At 44.5% G+C, this 15,861-nt stretch overlaps 1 protein-coding gene across 2 annotated transcripts in view; it reads left to right on the top strand.

Moving 5' to 3' along the window:
* The window catches only part of LOC143930316 (cGMP-dependent protein kinase 2-like), a 341,093-nt gene that overhangs the window by 131,398 nt on the left and 193,834 nt on the right, over nt 1-15,861 (top strand). For both annotated transcript variants that reach the window (XM_077454561.1, XM_077454562.1), the window contains exon 7: nt 15,513-15,590. In XM_077454561.1, coding sequence (XP_077310687.1) covers nt 15,513-15,590 — 78 coding nt within the window. The remainder of the gene's footprint in view (nt 1-15,512; nt 15,591-15,861) is intronic.

Genomic DNA, 15,861 nt, shown 5'->3' with positions numbered 1-15,861 from the left:
TGCCATGACATGACACTTTGGATGGTGTACAGGACGCCGTGGCTGGGTCCTGGAAGGACGCTATATTTCCCCTCTATTTGGTTTGTGGTCTCTTTAAGGGAATAAAATTGATTAACCCACCTGTTAGAGGAAGTGTGTTTAAAAACAAGACAGGAAGTGGTAGATGGGTGTGGAGGAGTGGAGAAGACATGGTGGATGGTGTTTGTTTTTGGGTTGCAGCAACAGAAGTGGACAGCAGTGTCCTGCTTAGAAGGCTCCTGGCAGGGGAAACTACCTGCCACCAAGATCAAGCACTGTTTTTTAGAGACAGCTGTTCTGGACTTTGCAAGTCGGTGAGACTAAAAACCTTTTTCTTTTGTTTTTGGCTGCTGTAAAGCTGTTTAAGTTTAATAAATCCCTTGTTGTGTGAAAAGCCTGTGTCCTGCGATCTACCTGGTCCCCCGAACATTACAAGGGCCTATATGCTATACCCCATCACTGCATCTCCGAAACCCAGCCGGGGGTGGAAGCAGTATGCTTGGAGGTCCTGGCCAGTGGCTACTGGCAAGGCCCAGTACTTGACCAAGACAGTGAGAAGACCACCTTTAACACATCTTGTCTATTACGACAGACTGTACTGACTTATCCCTTGCCACGCTTTTTACGAGTTGGTAGAGCAGGGACAGGTACCCAACCTGTTAGGCACAATACTAGCGGTAGGGAGAGGTTCCTGATGAGGAGGGACTTATTTGGACACCTTCCCACTCGGGCACTGGAGGCCAGGCCACATTCTGAGGTCAGACATTTTCAACCTGGCTGATACCTGTCATCTTCACATCGCTGGAAACTGTGAGTGTACCCAGTTCCATCCGGGTTTTTGTAAACTGTCATTGCATTACTTCAATACAAGTTTTCTATTGCACCTGTCTGTGTGAGTCACCGCACACACTGTACCTCACCTACATGCTTAATTCCTACCACAATCAAGGAACACTTCAAACTCAGAATCCTTTTCAAATCCTTTTCAAAGTGTTTTTTTTTTAGTTTTCCCATGTTATGGAAACAAAAATGATAATGATGATCATTTCAAAAGCCTGAGAACCCCTGCCCTAGAATAAAAATGACCTAGTAAACACATTTCCTGTGTATAATAGCTAAAACATAACAACAGCAACTGTAAAACTGTAAATGTACAGTAAATGATACATATATTAAGTATCTAGGTTCTTTTATAAAGTAGATGAAGACACCCACAGACATGTGTAATCTTTAAACCATTAGCTCTTCAAGAAAGAAGTAGAGCGTTTAAAATTCTAGTGGGTGTAGAGAGAAGAAGTAAAGTTTTGCTGACATGGCACTATGTCGCTGAAGTCCTCATTAAGAATAAAAACAGCAATCACAATTTAGTAGTTGGTGAGAGCAGTGTTGCTTGACTAATTGTTTGTCCCTTGCTGAGTAAATTACTTATTTTCTATGAGACACTTGCAAATAATCAAGTGAATGGGATGCTTATCTGAATATTTCATAGTCTTCAACCCTCGGGGCTGGTCTATTTTCTTCTTTTAAATAGGGTGTTTTTTAGCATTTTATTTAGAAGCATTCCAGAATACTTCTAGATGCAATAGTAACTCCAGGATCAAATATGATACATGGTCAAATCATAAGGACACCAGACTATAAACAGATAAACGTGTAACAGATACAGTAATTGGGCCCCTATCTGTTTTTGGTAAAACATGCCTAAACATCTGAATAGCCATGTCCCTTTTCTTTATATATCAGACAAACTGTTTTGTGTCTAATGTTGAATTAATATTATGTTAGTGCTTTTCATCTATACTATTGCATTTATTAACCAGGCTACACTGTTTGCTAACTTTCTGTTCTAGGCATGTTATGCTTTTCTTTTGCCTTCCTGCATGCAGTTTAACTAATGTAGTACTACCCCCGTAGGAACCATTGATTAGGATGAGTCTTCCCTTTGCCTCAACCCTTTAATGAACCTCAGCTCCTCTAAAGCCTTGTACACACGATCGGGGAATCTGTCGGAATGTGTCCTATCGGACCGTGTTGTCGGATAATCCGACTGTGTGTGGTATGCATCGGAATGTTTCCGTCGGAATATCCGTCGGACCCAAATTTCCAACTTGTTGGAAATATTTCCCGACCAACTGGTTCGATCGGACATACTCCGATCATGTGTAGAGAATTTTGATCGAACCAAGTGCCACGTATGCTCAGATCAAATTCCTACATCAAAGCTATTGGCTACTAGCCTGAATGTAGTCCCATCGTAACAAAATTTCGTCATCACGTTCTGAAAGATCGGATTTTTCGACAACTTAGTCCGACCGTGTGTATGCAACAGTTTCGGACAAGATCCGACGGACAAAATCCGACGGATTTGGTTGTCGAAATCTCCGACCATCTGTGTACAGGGGCTAATACACCAGGTTGAGTGTACAAACTCACAATATCACAGGAAATCACTGGAAGTAATATTTAGTACCCAGTAGTAGTGCTATATATATATATATATATATATATATATATATATATATTATAATAACACAATTTAGCATACAAAGTGATTAACAGGAAGGACTAGGCATAGGGTGATCTACTGAGTGATGCAACTATACTACCAGAGAAAATGTATGATGGCAATGCTAGCCCTAGACCGACTGGATATGCACTGAGCAAAAGAAAAGGAGAATGGTTGAGAAGGGGGCAGGGAAAAAAGAGGACTAACAGAATAATTATTATGGGAGGTTCTTTAGCTGGCTAATGTTAAAGCTCTTTGAGAGTTTTGGTGCATGTAATGACCCAGTTACATACATAGTTACATATAAAGTAGGTGAGGTTGAAAAAAGACAAAAGTCCATAAAGTCCAACCTATATGTGTGATTAAATCTCAGTATTACATTGTATATCCCTGTATGTTGCGGTCATTCAGGTGCTTATCTAATAGTTTCTTGAAACTATCGATGCCCCCTGCTGAGACCACCGCCTGTGGAAGGGAATTTCACATTATTATTATTATTATTATTATTATTATTCAGGATTTATATAGCGCCAACAGTTTGCGCAGCACTTTACAATATGAGGGCAGACAGTACACTTACAATACAAATCAATACAGGAGGGATCAGAGGGCCCTGCTCGTTAGAGCTTACAATCTAGAAGGGAGGGTCAAGTTGAAACAAAAGGTATTAACTATGGGGGGGATGAGCTGATGGAGAAAATGAAAATACAGTTAGGTGTGGGAGTGGTAGGCTTCTCTGAAGAGAAGTGTTTTCAGGGATCGTCTAAAAGCTAATAAAGTAGGAGATAAGTGGACAGATTGGGGTAGGGCATTCCATAGGATTGGAGAGGCTTTGGAAAAGTCCTGGAGGCGAGTATGGGAGGAGGTGATGAGGGAGCTAGAGAGCAGGAGGTCTTGAGAGGAAAGAAGAGGACGAGTAGGTTGGTATTTAGAGACTAAGCTAGTGATGTAGCTGGGGGCAGAGTTGTGGATGGCTTTGTATGTAGTTGTTAGTATTTTGAATTTAATTCTTTGGCTGAGCGGAAGCCAGTGGAGGGATTGACAGAGAGGAGTAGCAGACACTGAGCGACTGGTAAGGTGGATGAGTCTGGCAGCGGCATTCATAATGGATTGAAGAGGTGATAGACTATGTAGAGGTAAGCCAATGAGAAGGGAGTTGCAGTAGTCGAGGCGGGAGATGACCAGCGAGTGAATTAAGAGCTTTGTTGTCTCATTGGTTAGAAAGGGGCGTATTTTGGAGATGTTGCGGAGGTTGAGGCGGCAGGATTTGGACAGTGATTGGATGTGTTGCTTGAAGGAGAGTTCAGAGTCCAGGACTACACCTAGAACCTTGGCGTGAGGGGATGGGCTTATGGTTGTGTCATCAATTTTTTACAGTGAGATCAGGGGAAGGGGCATATGGGGGAGGAAAAATTATAAGTTCGGTTTTGAATAGATTGATTTTGAGGAAGTGATTTGACATCAATACTGATATATTTGATAGTAAATTAGTGATACGTGAGGAGACAGAGGGAGTGAGCTGAGGGGTAGAGAAATAGATTTGGGTGTCGTCAGCATAGAGGTGGTATTGGAAGCCGTGGGAGGCTATCAGTTGATATAGATTGAAAATAGGAGTGGTCCAAGAACAGAACCTTGGAGGACCCCAACAGAGAAAGGAAGAGGAGAGGAGGAAGTAGAGTTGTAAGAAACGCTAAAGGTGCGGTTGGATAAGTAGGAAGAGAACCATCGTAGAGTAAGGTCATGGAGACCAAAGGTGTGGAGTTTAGGGAATTTCACATCCTTTCCGCTCTTACAGTAAAGAACCCTCTATGTAGTTTAAGGTTAAACTTCTTTTCTTTGAATTTTAATGAGTGGCCATGAGTCTTGTTAAGCTCCCTTCTGTGAAAAAGTTTTATCCCTATTGTGTGGTCACCAGTATGATATTTGTAAATTGAAATCATATCCCCTCTCAAGCGTCTCTTATCCAGAGAGAATGAGTTCAGTGCTCTCAAACTTTCCTCATAACTAATATCCTCCAGACCCTTTATTAGTTTTGTTATCCTTCTTTGTACTTGCTCCAGTTCATCTGCATGCACTATAGGTACAGCATAGGTACGATACAGATTCAGCACAGGGGCAACAAAGATGTGGTTCAGATGCTGTAAAGTGTTCAGTATAAAGCAATATAGAGTTGGTATAGGTGCAGTCTAGGTTGGAAATATGTGCATTATATAGAGAAGTATGAGTGCAGTATGGATTGCAAATACATTGTGACCTGCTCTCAGTGTCTCAGTCCCTGCTAGAAGGGGTCCCCTCAGTCTCTCCACCATCATTGGTGGGAAGTAGAGGGTGACAGGATGCTACATTCTACCCGTGACATCAGTGCAGATGTGATCTTTGTGGTCTGTGCTGCACTGCCCTGGGTGTCTCTGCCCCCAGGTCTCAGTCTCTAGATCTGGTCACTTACCCCATGGATAATCCATGAGCACCAGAACTGATGTGCACACCTCAACTCCTGCGCTGTAAAAAGGAAGAAGTTTCCAATGCAGTTTGGTAAAAGCTGTTCCACCGCACCCATTCCTCCTCAATGTAATATAGGAACTGTATTGTAAAAGTTCATAAGTCTCATTCTGAGATTTATGTTTCAGACTACAATTTCCATGATCCTCAGCGTTGTGCATAGACATCCATAGACTTTCCTGGCTATAGTTCTCCCTCTGCTGACTGGAAGGGATAGTGCAGCACAACATTCAGCATAACAGCTGAAAGTGAAAGTAAACTGATTGTAAATAGGAAAAAGTCTCCATCTCATTGTTTTTGTAGTCCAGCACTAGTGATGGACGAACTTCCGACGGGACGTTTCGCGAACGCGAAACGCGAACGGCCACAAACGTTCGCGAAAACGACCGTTCGCCGCGGGCTCCATTGACTTCAATGGGAGGCGAATTTCGCAAACCTTTAGGTCGAATTTGCGGCCACGGGGTAATTATTAGGGGGTAGCACGTAGTCCCACCACCTGGACAATAGCATAATACATGTATGAGGTGAATTTGGGATCGATAACTACAAGCATTTTTTTTTTATTTGGGAAATTGTTCTGACAATTCAGGACTATGGAGCTAATGAAGGCAATGGAGGAGAGGGAAGGTCAGGGACCAGGGTAGGCAAACAAGAGGGTGCAGGAGATACAGAGCACTGACAGCAGCACCGTAATACAGAGCACTGACATCAGCACCGTGACATACAGCGCTGACAGCAGCTCCGTGACATACAGCGCTGACAGCAGCTCCGTGACATACAGCGCTGACAGCAGCTCCGTGACATACAGCGCTGACAGCAGCTCCGTGACATACAGCGCTGACAGCAGCTCCGTGACATACAGCGCTGACAGCAGCACCGTGACATACAGCGCTGACAGCAGCTCCGTGACATACAGCGCTGACAGCAGCTCCGTGACATACAGCGCTGACAGCAGCTCCGTGACATACAGCACTGACAGCAGCTCCGTGACATACAGCGCTGACAGCAGCTCCGTGACATACAGCGCTGACAGCAGCACCGTGACATACAGCGCTGACAGCAGCTCCGTGACATACAGCGCTGACAGCAGCTCCGTGACATACAGCGCTGACAGCAGCTCCGTGACATACAGCACTGACAGCAGCTCCGTGACATACAGCGCTGACAGCAGCTCCGTGACATACAGCGCTGACAGCAGCACCGTGACATACAGCGCTGACAGCAGCTCCGTGACATACAGCGCTGACAGCAGCTCCGTGACATACAGCGCTGACAGCAGCTCCGTGACATACAGCGCTGACAGCAGCTCCGTGACATACAGCGCTGACAGCAGCACCGTAAGCAGCCCCAGGAGGAAGTCAGCACAGCACAGGGATGGTGTGATCCCCTCATAATAAGAACCCCCAGGAGGAAGTCAGCACAGCACAGGGATGGTGGGAGCCCCTCATAATAAGAACACCCAGGAGGAAGTCAGCACAGCACAGGGATGGTGGGAACCCCTCATAATAAGCAGCCCCAGTAGAAATATGACACCGCTCAACCTCTTCAAAGAGGAGGGTAGGGGCATATAGTACGGTGTGCTTTTTTGGGTCAGGGAAGTGAGCCAAATGAATTAAGAAGGTCTGTGTGCTTGATTCCAAAAATTGTTTATAGACATATACATGGTCTACTGATCACATGTGTTGAATTCCTCCGAGATCCATGCCTCATTCATTTTTAGAAATGTGAGGTAGTTAACACTGTCGTGAGCTAGGCGAGTACGCTTATCGGTCACAATCCCCCCTGCTGCGCTGAACGTCCTTTCGGACAGGACACTGGATGAGGGGCAAGCCAACAGTTCGATTGCAAATTGGGCAAGCTCTGGCCAGAGGTCAAGCCTGCCCACCCAGTAGTCTAGGGGTTCATCACTCCTCAGAGCGTCCACATCGGCCGTTAACCCAATGTAGTCGGACACCTGACGGTCTAGGCGTTCCCTGATGCTGGATCCGGATGACACCTGTCGATGGGTCGGCTGAAAGAATGACCTCATATCCGAAGTCACCAACACATCTTCAAACCGGCCTCTTCTTGCAGGCGCTGTTGGATTGGTACCCGCAAATCCTTCTCTGGGAGTGGGAATTGCTCCTCTGCCAGCGCACGCAAAAGCAGAATGCAGCATTTCTCGAAGCAAGGCCTGGAAGTGCTGCATTCTGACAGCCCTCTGCGACGGCGGTAACATTTCCGCCATTTTGTGTTTGTACCGGGGATCTAAGTACGTTGCCACCCAGTACTGGTCCTTGACCCTCATGCTTTTTATACGGGGGTCCCTATTAAAACACTGGAGCATGAAGGCCCCCATTTGCACTCAAGCGGAAGGTATGTGGTGGTGGTGGTGTTGTTGGTGGTAGTGTCTTTGGGGGTGCACATAGCAGAGAGTGAAGAAGAGGGTGCAGATCGAGAGGATGAGGAGGGTGCAGAAGAATAAGGCTGAGTGAGCCACTCAACCAAGTCTGGTGCGTCCTTTAAAGTAATTGAACGCACCTTCTGCAACTTCCCACTTTGGCTCAAGGCTGTTGCTCCTGCCCTACCCCTACCACCCCTGCGGAAGGGCCTGCCTCTTCCTCTGCCTGTCATTTTTTAAATCACCCTGTGACAAAACTCTTAGTCCCTATACCGCTGAAGGACTGCTGCAGTATAGGGCAGCGGTCAGCAGTAGTGCACGTCAACCCTATGTATTGTGGACCGATAGCGGTCCTTACAGAACAGCAGACTGTACTGCACTCAGGCCTATGTACCGTAGCACCCTATACCAAGTTACCAGTCCTTATAAAAACTTTTGTGGACCAAGCAGGTTGTGTGTTAGTGTTTAGCAGACTGTGCGTCAGTCCCTATACCGCTGAAGGACTGCTGCAGTATAGGGCAGCGGTCAGCAGTAGTGCACGGCAACCCTATGTATTGTGGACCGATAGCGGTCCTTACAGAACAGCAGACTGTAACGCACTCAGGCCTATGTACCGTAGCACCCTATACCAAGTTACCAGTCCTTATAAGAACTTTTGTGGACCAAGCAGGTTGTGTGTTAGTGATTAGCAGACTGTACGTCAGTCCCTATACCAATGAAGGACTGCTGCAGTATAGGGCAGCGGTCAGCAGTAGTGCACGGCAACCCTATGTATTGTGGACCGATAGCGGTCCTTACAGAACAGCAGACTGTACTGCACTCAGGCCTATGTACCGTAGCACCCTATACCAAGTTACCAGTCCTTATAAGAACTTTTGTGGACCAAGCAGGTTGTGTATTAGTGTTTAGCAGACTGTGCGTCAGTCCCTATACCGCTGAAGGACTGCTGCAGTATAGGGCAGCGGTCAGCAGTAGTGCACGGCAACCCTATGTATTGTGGACCGATAGCAGTCCTTACAGAACAGCAGACTGTACTGCACTCAGGCCTATGTACCGTAGCACCCTATACCAAGTTACCAGTCCTTATAAGAACTTTTGTGGACCAAGCAGGTTGTGTGTTAGTGTTTAGCAGACTGTGCGTCAGTCCCTATACCGCTGAAGGACTGCTGCAGTATAGGGCAGCGGTCAGCAGTAGTGCACGTCAACCCTATGTATTGTGGACCGATAGCGGTCCTTACAGAACAGCAGACTGTAACGCACTCAGGCCTATGTACCGTAGCACCCTATACCAAGTTACCAGTCCTTATAAGAACTTTTGTGGACCAAGCAGGTTGTGTGTTAGTGTTTAGCAGACTGTGCGTCAGTCCCTATACCGCTGAAGGACTGCTGCAGTATAGGGCAGCGGTCAGCAGTAGTGCACGTCAACCCTATGTATTGTGGACCGATAGCGGTCCTTACAGAACAGCAGACTGTAACGCACTCAGGCCTATGTACCGTAGCACCCTATACCAAGTTACCAGTCCTTATAAGAACTTTTGTGGACCAAGCAGGTTGTGTGTTAGTGATTAGCAGACTGTACGTCAGTCCCTATACCAATGAAGGACTGCTGCAGTATAGGGCAGCGGTCAGCAGTAGTGCACGGCAACCCTATGTATTGTGGACCGATAGCGGTCCTTACAGAACAGCAGACTGTACTGCACTCAGGCCTATGTACCGTAGCACCCTATACCAAGTTACCAGTCCTTATAAGAACTTTTGTGGACCAAGCAGGTTGTGTATTAGTGTTTAGCAGACTGTGCGTCAGTCCCTATACCGCTGAAGGACTGCTGCAGTATAGGGCAGCGGTCAGCAGTAGTGCACGGCAACCCTATGTATTGTGGACCGATAGCAGTCCTTACAGAACAGCAGACTGTACTGCACTCAGGCCTATGTACCGTAGCACCCTATACCAAGTTACCAGTCCTTATAAGAACTTTTGTGGACCAAGCAGGTTGTGTGTTAGTGTTTAGCAGACTGTGCGTCAGTCCCTATACCGCTGAAGGACTGCTGCAGTATAGGGCAGCGGTCAGCAGTAGTGCACGTCAACCCTATGTATTGTGGACCGATAGCGGTCCTTACAGAACAGCAGACTGTAACGCACTCAGGCCTATGTACCGTAGCACCCTATACCAAGTTACCAGTCCTTATAAGAACTTTTGTGGACCAAGCAGGTTGTGTATTAGTGTTTAGCAGACTGTGCGTCAGTCCCTATACCGCTGAAGGACTGCTGCAGTATAGGGCAGCGGTCAGCAGTAGTGCACGGCAACCCTATGTATTGTGGACCGATAGCGGTCCTTACAGAACAGCAGACTGTACCGCACCCAAGCCTATGTACCGTAGCACCCTAGACAGACCAAGTTACCAGTCCTGATAAAGAGCTTTGTGGAACAAGTGAGTTGTGAATGATTAGCAGACTGCAGCAGAAGGGCAGCAGTCAAGTATAATATTCTTTCTATATTTGGAAGAAAGAATATTATACGTGTACAAGCCTATTACCGTACCACTGATACCAGTCCTGAAAAGAACCTTTGTGGAACTAATAGTAACAGCAAGTCTTTAAAATTATCCTCACTGCCTGACACACTGCTTCCTGCCTGTCCCTATACAAATTGGCAAAAAAGAGTAGGCTGGAACGATTAGCTGGAACAGCTCTTTTGTGGACCTGATAGTAACAGCTAATGATGATGATGATGATGATGATGAAGAAAGACTAATCTGGCTGAGCTGTCCCTAAAATAGCAGCATACAGCGCTCTGTCCCTTTATCTAAACTGACAAAAGAAACTCAGGCTGCTGACCTAACACCTATACCAGTCCTGAAAAGAACTTTTGTGTACCAAATAGCTAGCGTTTTCTCTGTCCCTACTCCACACAGGATCCTTTCCCTACAGTGACAGAAGAAAGAATGTAAAATGGCCACCGGATCGGGTGTATTTATAGGTTAGGGGGAATGTCCAAGTGTCCATGAGCTGTCATGTCTCAATTGGTTGTCCTGTAACACATGATAAACGTGTCACGAAAGGTTAAAGTTCTTGTATACATTAAACACGTAAGTCCGCCGGGGCGAACGACGGAAAAAGGCGTTCGAACCCGCGGACGGCGAAAGTCGGAAATTCGCCGCGAAACGACCGCCGGGCGAAACGTTCGTCCATCACTATCCAGCACTTGGCTACACCATACAAATTAAATTGCCCAGTATTGTGTAGGCTCTGGTCTGTTTATTTGCCTGCAGCTTGATTTTAATATTTTGGATTCCGGTTCTACCATGCAATATGACAATTACATGTGAAAAGCCACACCAGTTTGTGACACTGCTGGTTTGTAGAAAAACCAAGCAGGTTTAACGGCTGTGTAGAGAAAGGTCATTCTGCCAGGGTCTCATCCACCATTTATGCTAAACTCCGGGGAAAACCAGAATCCCCCCTTGCCCGGGGGTCTGCCTCTGCACTGCAAGGGTTAAAATCTCCTTTAGGTATAGGGTACTGGAAAAAAGCAATATATTTGCAGAATCTTTATTTTCTTGTGGGCACCCTCCAGGCTACTGGACCAGTCCCCGCAGCCTCTTCTCAAATCATCACTTGAGTCCTCTTCCACTCCTCCATGATGACATCACAGAGCTGATGGATATTAGAGACCTTGCGCCCCTCCACCTTTCCATTTGAGGATGCCCCACAGACACTCAATAGGGTTTGGGTTTGGAGACATGCTTGGCCAGTCCATCACCCTTACCCTCAGCTTTTTTAGCAAGGCAGTGGTCGTCTTGGAGGTGTGTTTGGGGTCATTATCCTGTTGGAATACTGCCCTGCAGCCCAGTCTCTGAAGGGAGGAGATCATGTTCTGCTTCAGTATGTCACATTACATGTTGGCATTCATGGTTCCCTCAATGAACTGTAGCTCCCCAGTGGTGGCAGCACTCATGCAGCCCCAGACCATGATACTCCCACTGTAGGCAAGATACACTTGTGTTTATACTGCTCACTTGGTTGTACGTTTATACTGCTCATTTGGTTGTACGTTTATCTTGGCATTCATGGTATCTTCAATGAACTAGAGCTCCCCAGTGCCGGCAGCACTCATGCAACCCCAGACCATGACACCCCCAACCACCATGCTTGACTGTAGGCAAGATAAACTTGTCTTTGCACTCCTTATCTGGCTGCCCCCACACATTCTTGACACCATCTGAACCAAATATGTTTATCTTGGTGTCATCAGACCACAGGACATGGTTCCAGTAATCCATGTCCTTAGTCTACTTGTCTTCAGCAAGCTGTTTGTGGGCTTTCTTGTGCAAAATCTTTAAAAGAGGCTTCCTTCTGGGATGACAGCCATGCAGACCAGTTTCATGCAGTGTGCGGCGTATGGCCTGAGTACTGACAGGCTGACCTCCTCCACCCTTTCAACATTTGCAGTAATGCTGGCAGCACTCATTCGTCTATTTACCAAAGATATGACACTGAGCACGTGCATTCAACTTCTTTGGTCAACCATGGCGAGGCCTGTTCTGAGTGGAACCTGTCCTGTTAAACCCCTGTATGGTCTTGGCCACCGTGCTGCAGCTCAGTTTCAGGGTCTTGGCAATCTTCTTATAGCCTAGACCATCTTTATGTGGAGCAACAATTCTTTTTTTTTTTTTTTCAGATTATCAGAGAGTTCTTTGCCATTGATGTGCCATGTTGAACTTCCAGTGACTAGTATAAGAAAGTGAGAGAGATAACACCAAATTTAACACACCTGCTCCCCATTCACACCTGAGACCCTGTAACACTAATGAGTCACATGATACTGGGGAGAAAAATAGCTAACTGGGCCCAATTGGGCATTTTAACTTAGGGGTGTACTCACTTTTATTGCCAGCGGTTTAGACATTAAGGGCTGTGTGTTGAGTTATTTTGAGGGGACAGCAAATGTACACTGTTATGCAATCTGTACACTCACTACTTTACATTGTAGCAAAGTGTCGTCACATGAAAAGATATAATAAAATATTTACAAAAATGTGAGAGGTTTACTCACTTTTGTAAAATGCTGTATGTGTGTGTATATACAGTGGTGTGAAAACGTGTTTGCCCCCTTCCTCATTTCCTGTTCCTTTGCATGTTTGTCACACTTAAGTGTTTCGGAACATCAAACCAATTTAAACAATAGTCAAGGACAACACAAGTAAACACAAAATGCAATTTGTAAATGAAGGTGTTTATTGTTAAAGGTGAAAAAAAATCCAAACCATCATGGCCCTGTGTGAAAAAGTGATTGCCCCCTAAACCTAATAACTGGTTGGGCCACCCTTAGCAGCAACAACTGCAACCAAGCGTTTGCGATAACGTGCAATGAGGCTTTTACAGCGTCCTGGAGGAATTTTGGCCCACTCATCTTTGCAGAATTGTCCTAATTCAGTTACATTAGAGGGTTTTCGAGCATGAACGGCCTTTTTAAGGTCATACCACAACATCTCAATAGGATTCAGGTCAGGACTTTGGCTAGGCCACTCCAAAGTCTTCATTTTGTTTTTCTTCAGCTATTCGGTGGTGGACTTGCTGGTGTGTTTAGGATCATTGTCCTGCTGCAGAACCCAAGTTCGTTTCAGCTTGAGTACACGAACAGATGGTCGGACATTCTCCTTCAGGATCTCTTGGTAGACAGCAGAATTCATAGTTCCTTTTATCACGGCAAGTCTTCCAGGTCCTGAAGCAGCAAAAACTAAAAAATATACTTGGACACACACCTTCCAAAGAGTTCCACTTTTGTCTCATCGGTCCACAGAATGTTGTCCCAAAAGTCTTGGGGATCATCAAGATGTGTTGTGGAGAAATTGAGACGAGCTTTGATGTTCTTTTTGCTCAGCAGTGGTTTTCTCCTTGGAACTCTGCCATGCAGGCCATTTTTGCCCAGTCTTTTCCTGATGGTGGAGGCATGAACGCTGACCTTAACTGAGGCTAGTGAGGCCTGCAGTTCCTTGGACGTTGTTGTGGGGTCTTTTGTGACCTCTTGGATGAGTCGTCGCTGCGCTCTTGGGGTAATTTTGGGCGGCCGGCCACTCCTGGGAAGGTTCACCACTGTTCCATGTCTTCGCCATTTGTGGATAATGGCTCTCACTGTGGTTCGCTGGATTCCCAAAGCTTTGGAAATGGCTTTATAACCCTTTCCAGACTGATAGATCTCAATTACTTTCTTTCTCAATTGTTCCTGAATTTCTTTGGGTCTCAGCATGATGTTTAGCTTTTAAGGATCTTCTGGTGGACCTTACTTTTGTCAAGCAGCTCCTATTTAAGTGATGCCTTGATTGTGAACAGGTGTGGCAATAATCAGGCCTGGGTGTGGCTAGAGAAATTGAACTCAGGTGTGGACAACCACAGTTATAGTATGTTTTAACAAGGGGGGCAATCACTTTTTCACACAGGGCCATAATGGTTTGGATTTTTTTTCACCTTTAATAATAAACACCTTCATTTACAAATTGCATTTTGTGTTTACTTGTGTTGTCCTTGACTATTGTTTAAATTGGTTTGATGTTCCGAAACACTTAAGTGTGACAAACATGCAAAGGAACAGGAAATGAGGAAGGGGGCAAACACTTTTTCACACCACTGTATATATATATATATATATATATATATATTTATATTTATAAAATATACTTTATTACAATCTCTTAAAATCCACTGGCAGAGATATTTGCAGTAACAAAGCAAAATGTAAACTGAAAATAGTAAGTTCAATTATATGAAATGATACAGATAAGTATCAAGTGGTACTCCCAGAATTAGTTTACACTGCACAAACATGAAGTCTTTGATTGACAGCTTATTTCATGGACCGAGACATCCAATTTATTTCACACTTTTAGGTTTTTTTGTTTCTTCGTCAGTACCACTCTGCAATACAAGATAATACAATAGAAGACATACTGTTTTTCAAACAAATGTGTTTATAATTCAAGTCTTTCCTTTAGTATGGCATTTACAGTAACAAATGAGATTCAAAAACTTTCCTAGATATAACACTTACAACAACACCATGAGTCCAAACATCCTTCCATGTCAAAACATAAGAACCAACCATCCCAGAGGGTGAATCACAAGCATGCAAGGACTGTGCAGGCCCATGCACTGTGCTGCCATAAAATGTAAAAAAAAAACAAATAAGTGTATGTGTATATAAATGTCTGTGCAATCCCACCAGACCATTAATATAAACCCCAGGTATGAACTAAAATATATGGGGAATAATACAGAGCATAAATGTATATCCCCAAACATAAACTCCAATAAAGAGGAATGATAAACATGGGAGAGGTTGGGGGGGGCAGTAAAAATGTAGCTCAGCTGTACATTTCTAATGCTCTCCCCAAACACAAGTGTAAACATGACCTTAGAGTTCAACACTGACACAGGTTCTTGCAAAGGTCAACTTTTATTAATGTATGTAAAACATTTCTCCCAAAAGGAAAAACAGCTGTTGCTGTAATTGTTAAGTGTTAGCTGGAGTTCTAATGTAACCATCTCCCCAGATTGGCAATGCTGCTGTTCAAAGTTTTCTCTGTTGCCCGTGTATTGGAGTGGAGACACCCCAAAAAAACAAAAAGTGTGTTACTGGTTGAATCACCAGGTGAAAATGAAGGGGGAAACATCTAAATGCAGCCACATTTAAGTATTGGTAAATTGCAATATACTAAATTTTTGTTATTTTTTGGGTTTAGTGCTGTTTTAAACAACTGAGTTCATTTGTAACTTGTCTGGATTTTTTTGCTGAAAGGAGCAGGAGTAAAGTCAGGTCCCTTCCAGCATTCACCTACTCATCTATGTTCATTTAGAATCTGTATTTTGTCATTTTCCCTTTGCTCAGAACTGTAATCAAGATAATTATTACATGCATTGATTGGTTAAGGCACGTGACATGACACCTAATAACCACTAAAGAGTTCCTGCCAAGAACTTTGATTCTGGACAGTCTCGGGCAAAAGGTCTTCAGTATAATCCCAATTAAGGATGATACATCTCACTGATTATCTCCCACACGTTGTACATGATTGCAGTTTTCTGAATCAAATCTTTTCATTCTTGTTCCACAGGACTTCTATGACAAAGGGGATTATATCATCAGAGAAGGAGAAGAGGGCAACACATTTTTTATTATCGCTAAAGGAAAGGTAGGAGCTAATTACTTGGAAACAAAGTGTCTCATGAGAATAGCTTGATCCACCTTATATCTGTTTTCCTTTTACTCTTCTACTGCTGGCTCAGTGTAAATCTGGGTAAGATAGGTAGGCAGAAAGTATTGAGCCAATTGATTCTGTATGCTGTTGACCTCCTAGGTGGTTAAGAAATCAATGTGATGCTCAACTGGATTCTATGTTTAATTAATTATAGTTTGTCATAAATTACCTCAATGCAGACACAAAGTCATTTTGGATATATTAT

This window comes from Lithobates pipiens, unplaced genomic scaffold (genome assembly GCF_037356315.1).
Source record: "Lithobates pipiens isolate NorthernLeopardFrog02 unplaced genomic scaffold, aLitPip1_a1.2 Scaffold_25, whole genome shotgun sequence".
Taxonomy (NCBI): domain Eukaryota; kingdom Metazoa; phylum Chordata; class Amphibia; order Anura; family Ranidae; genus Lithobates; species Lithobates pipiens.
Note: the sequence above shows the minus strand (reverse complement) of the source record. Positions and strands in the feature narration are given on the sequence as shown.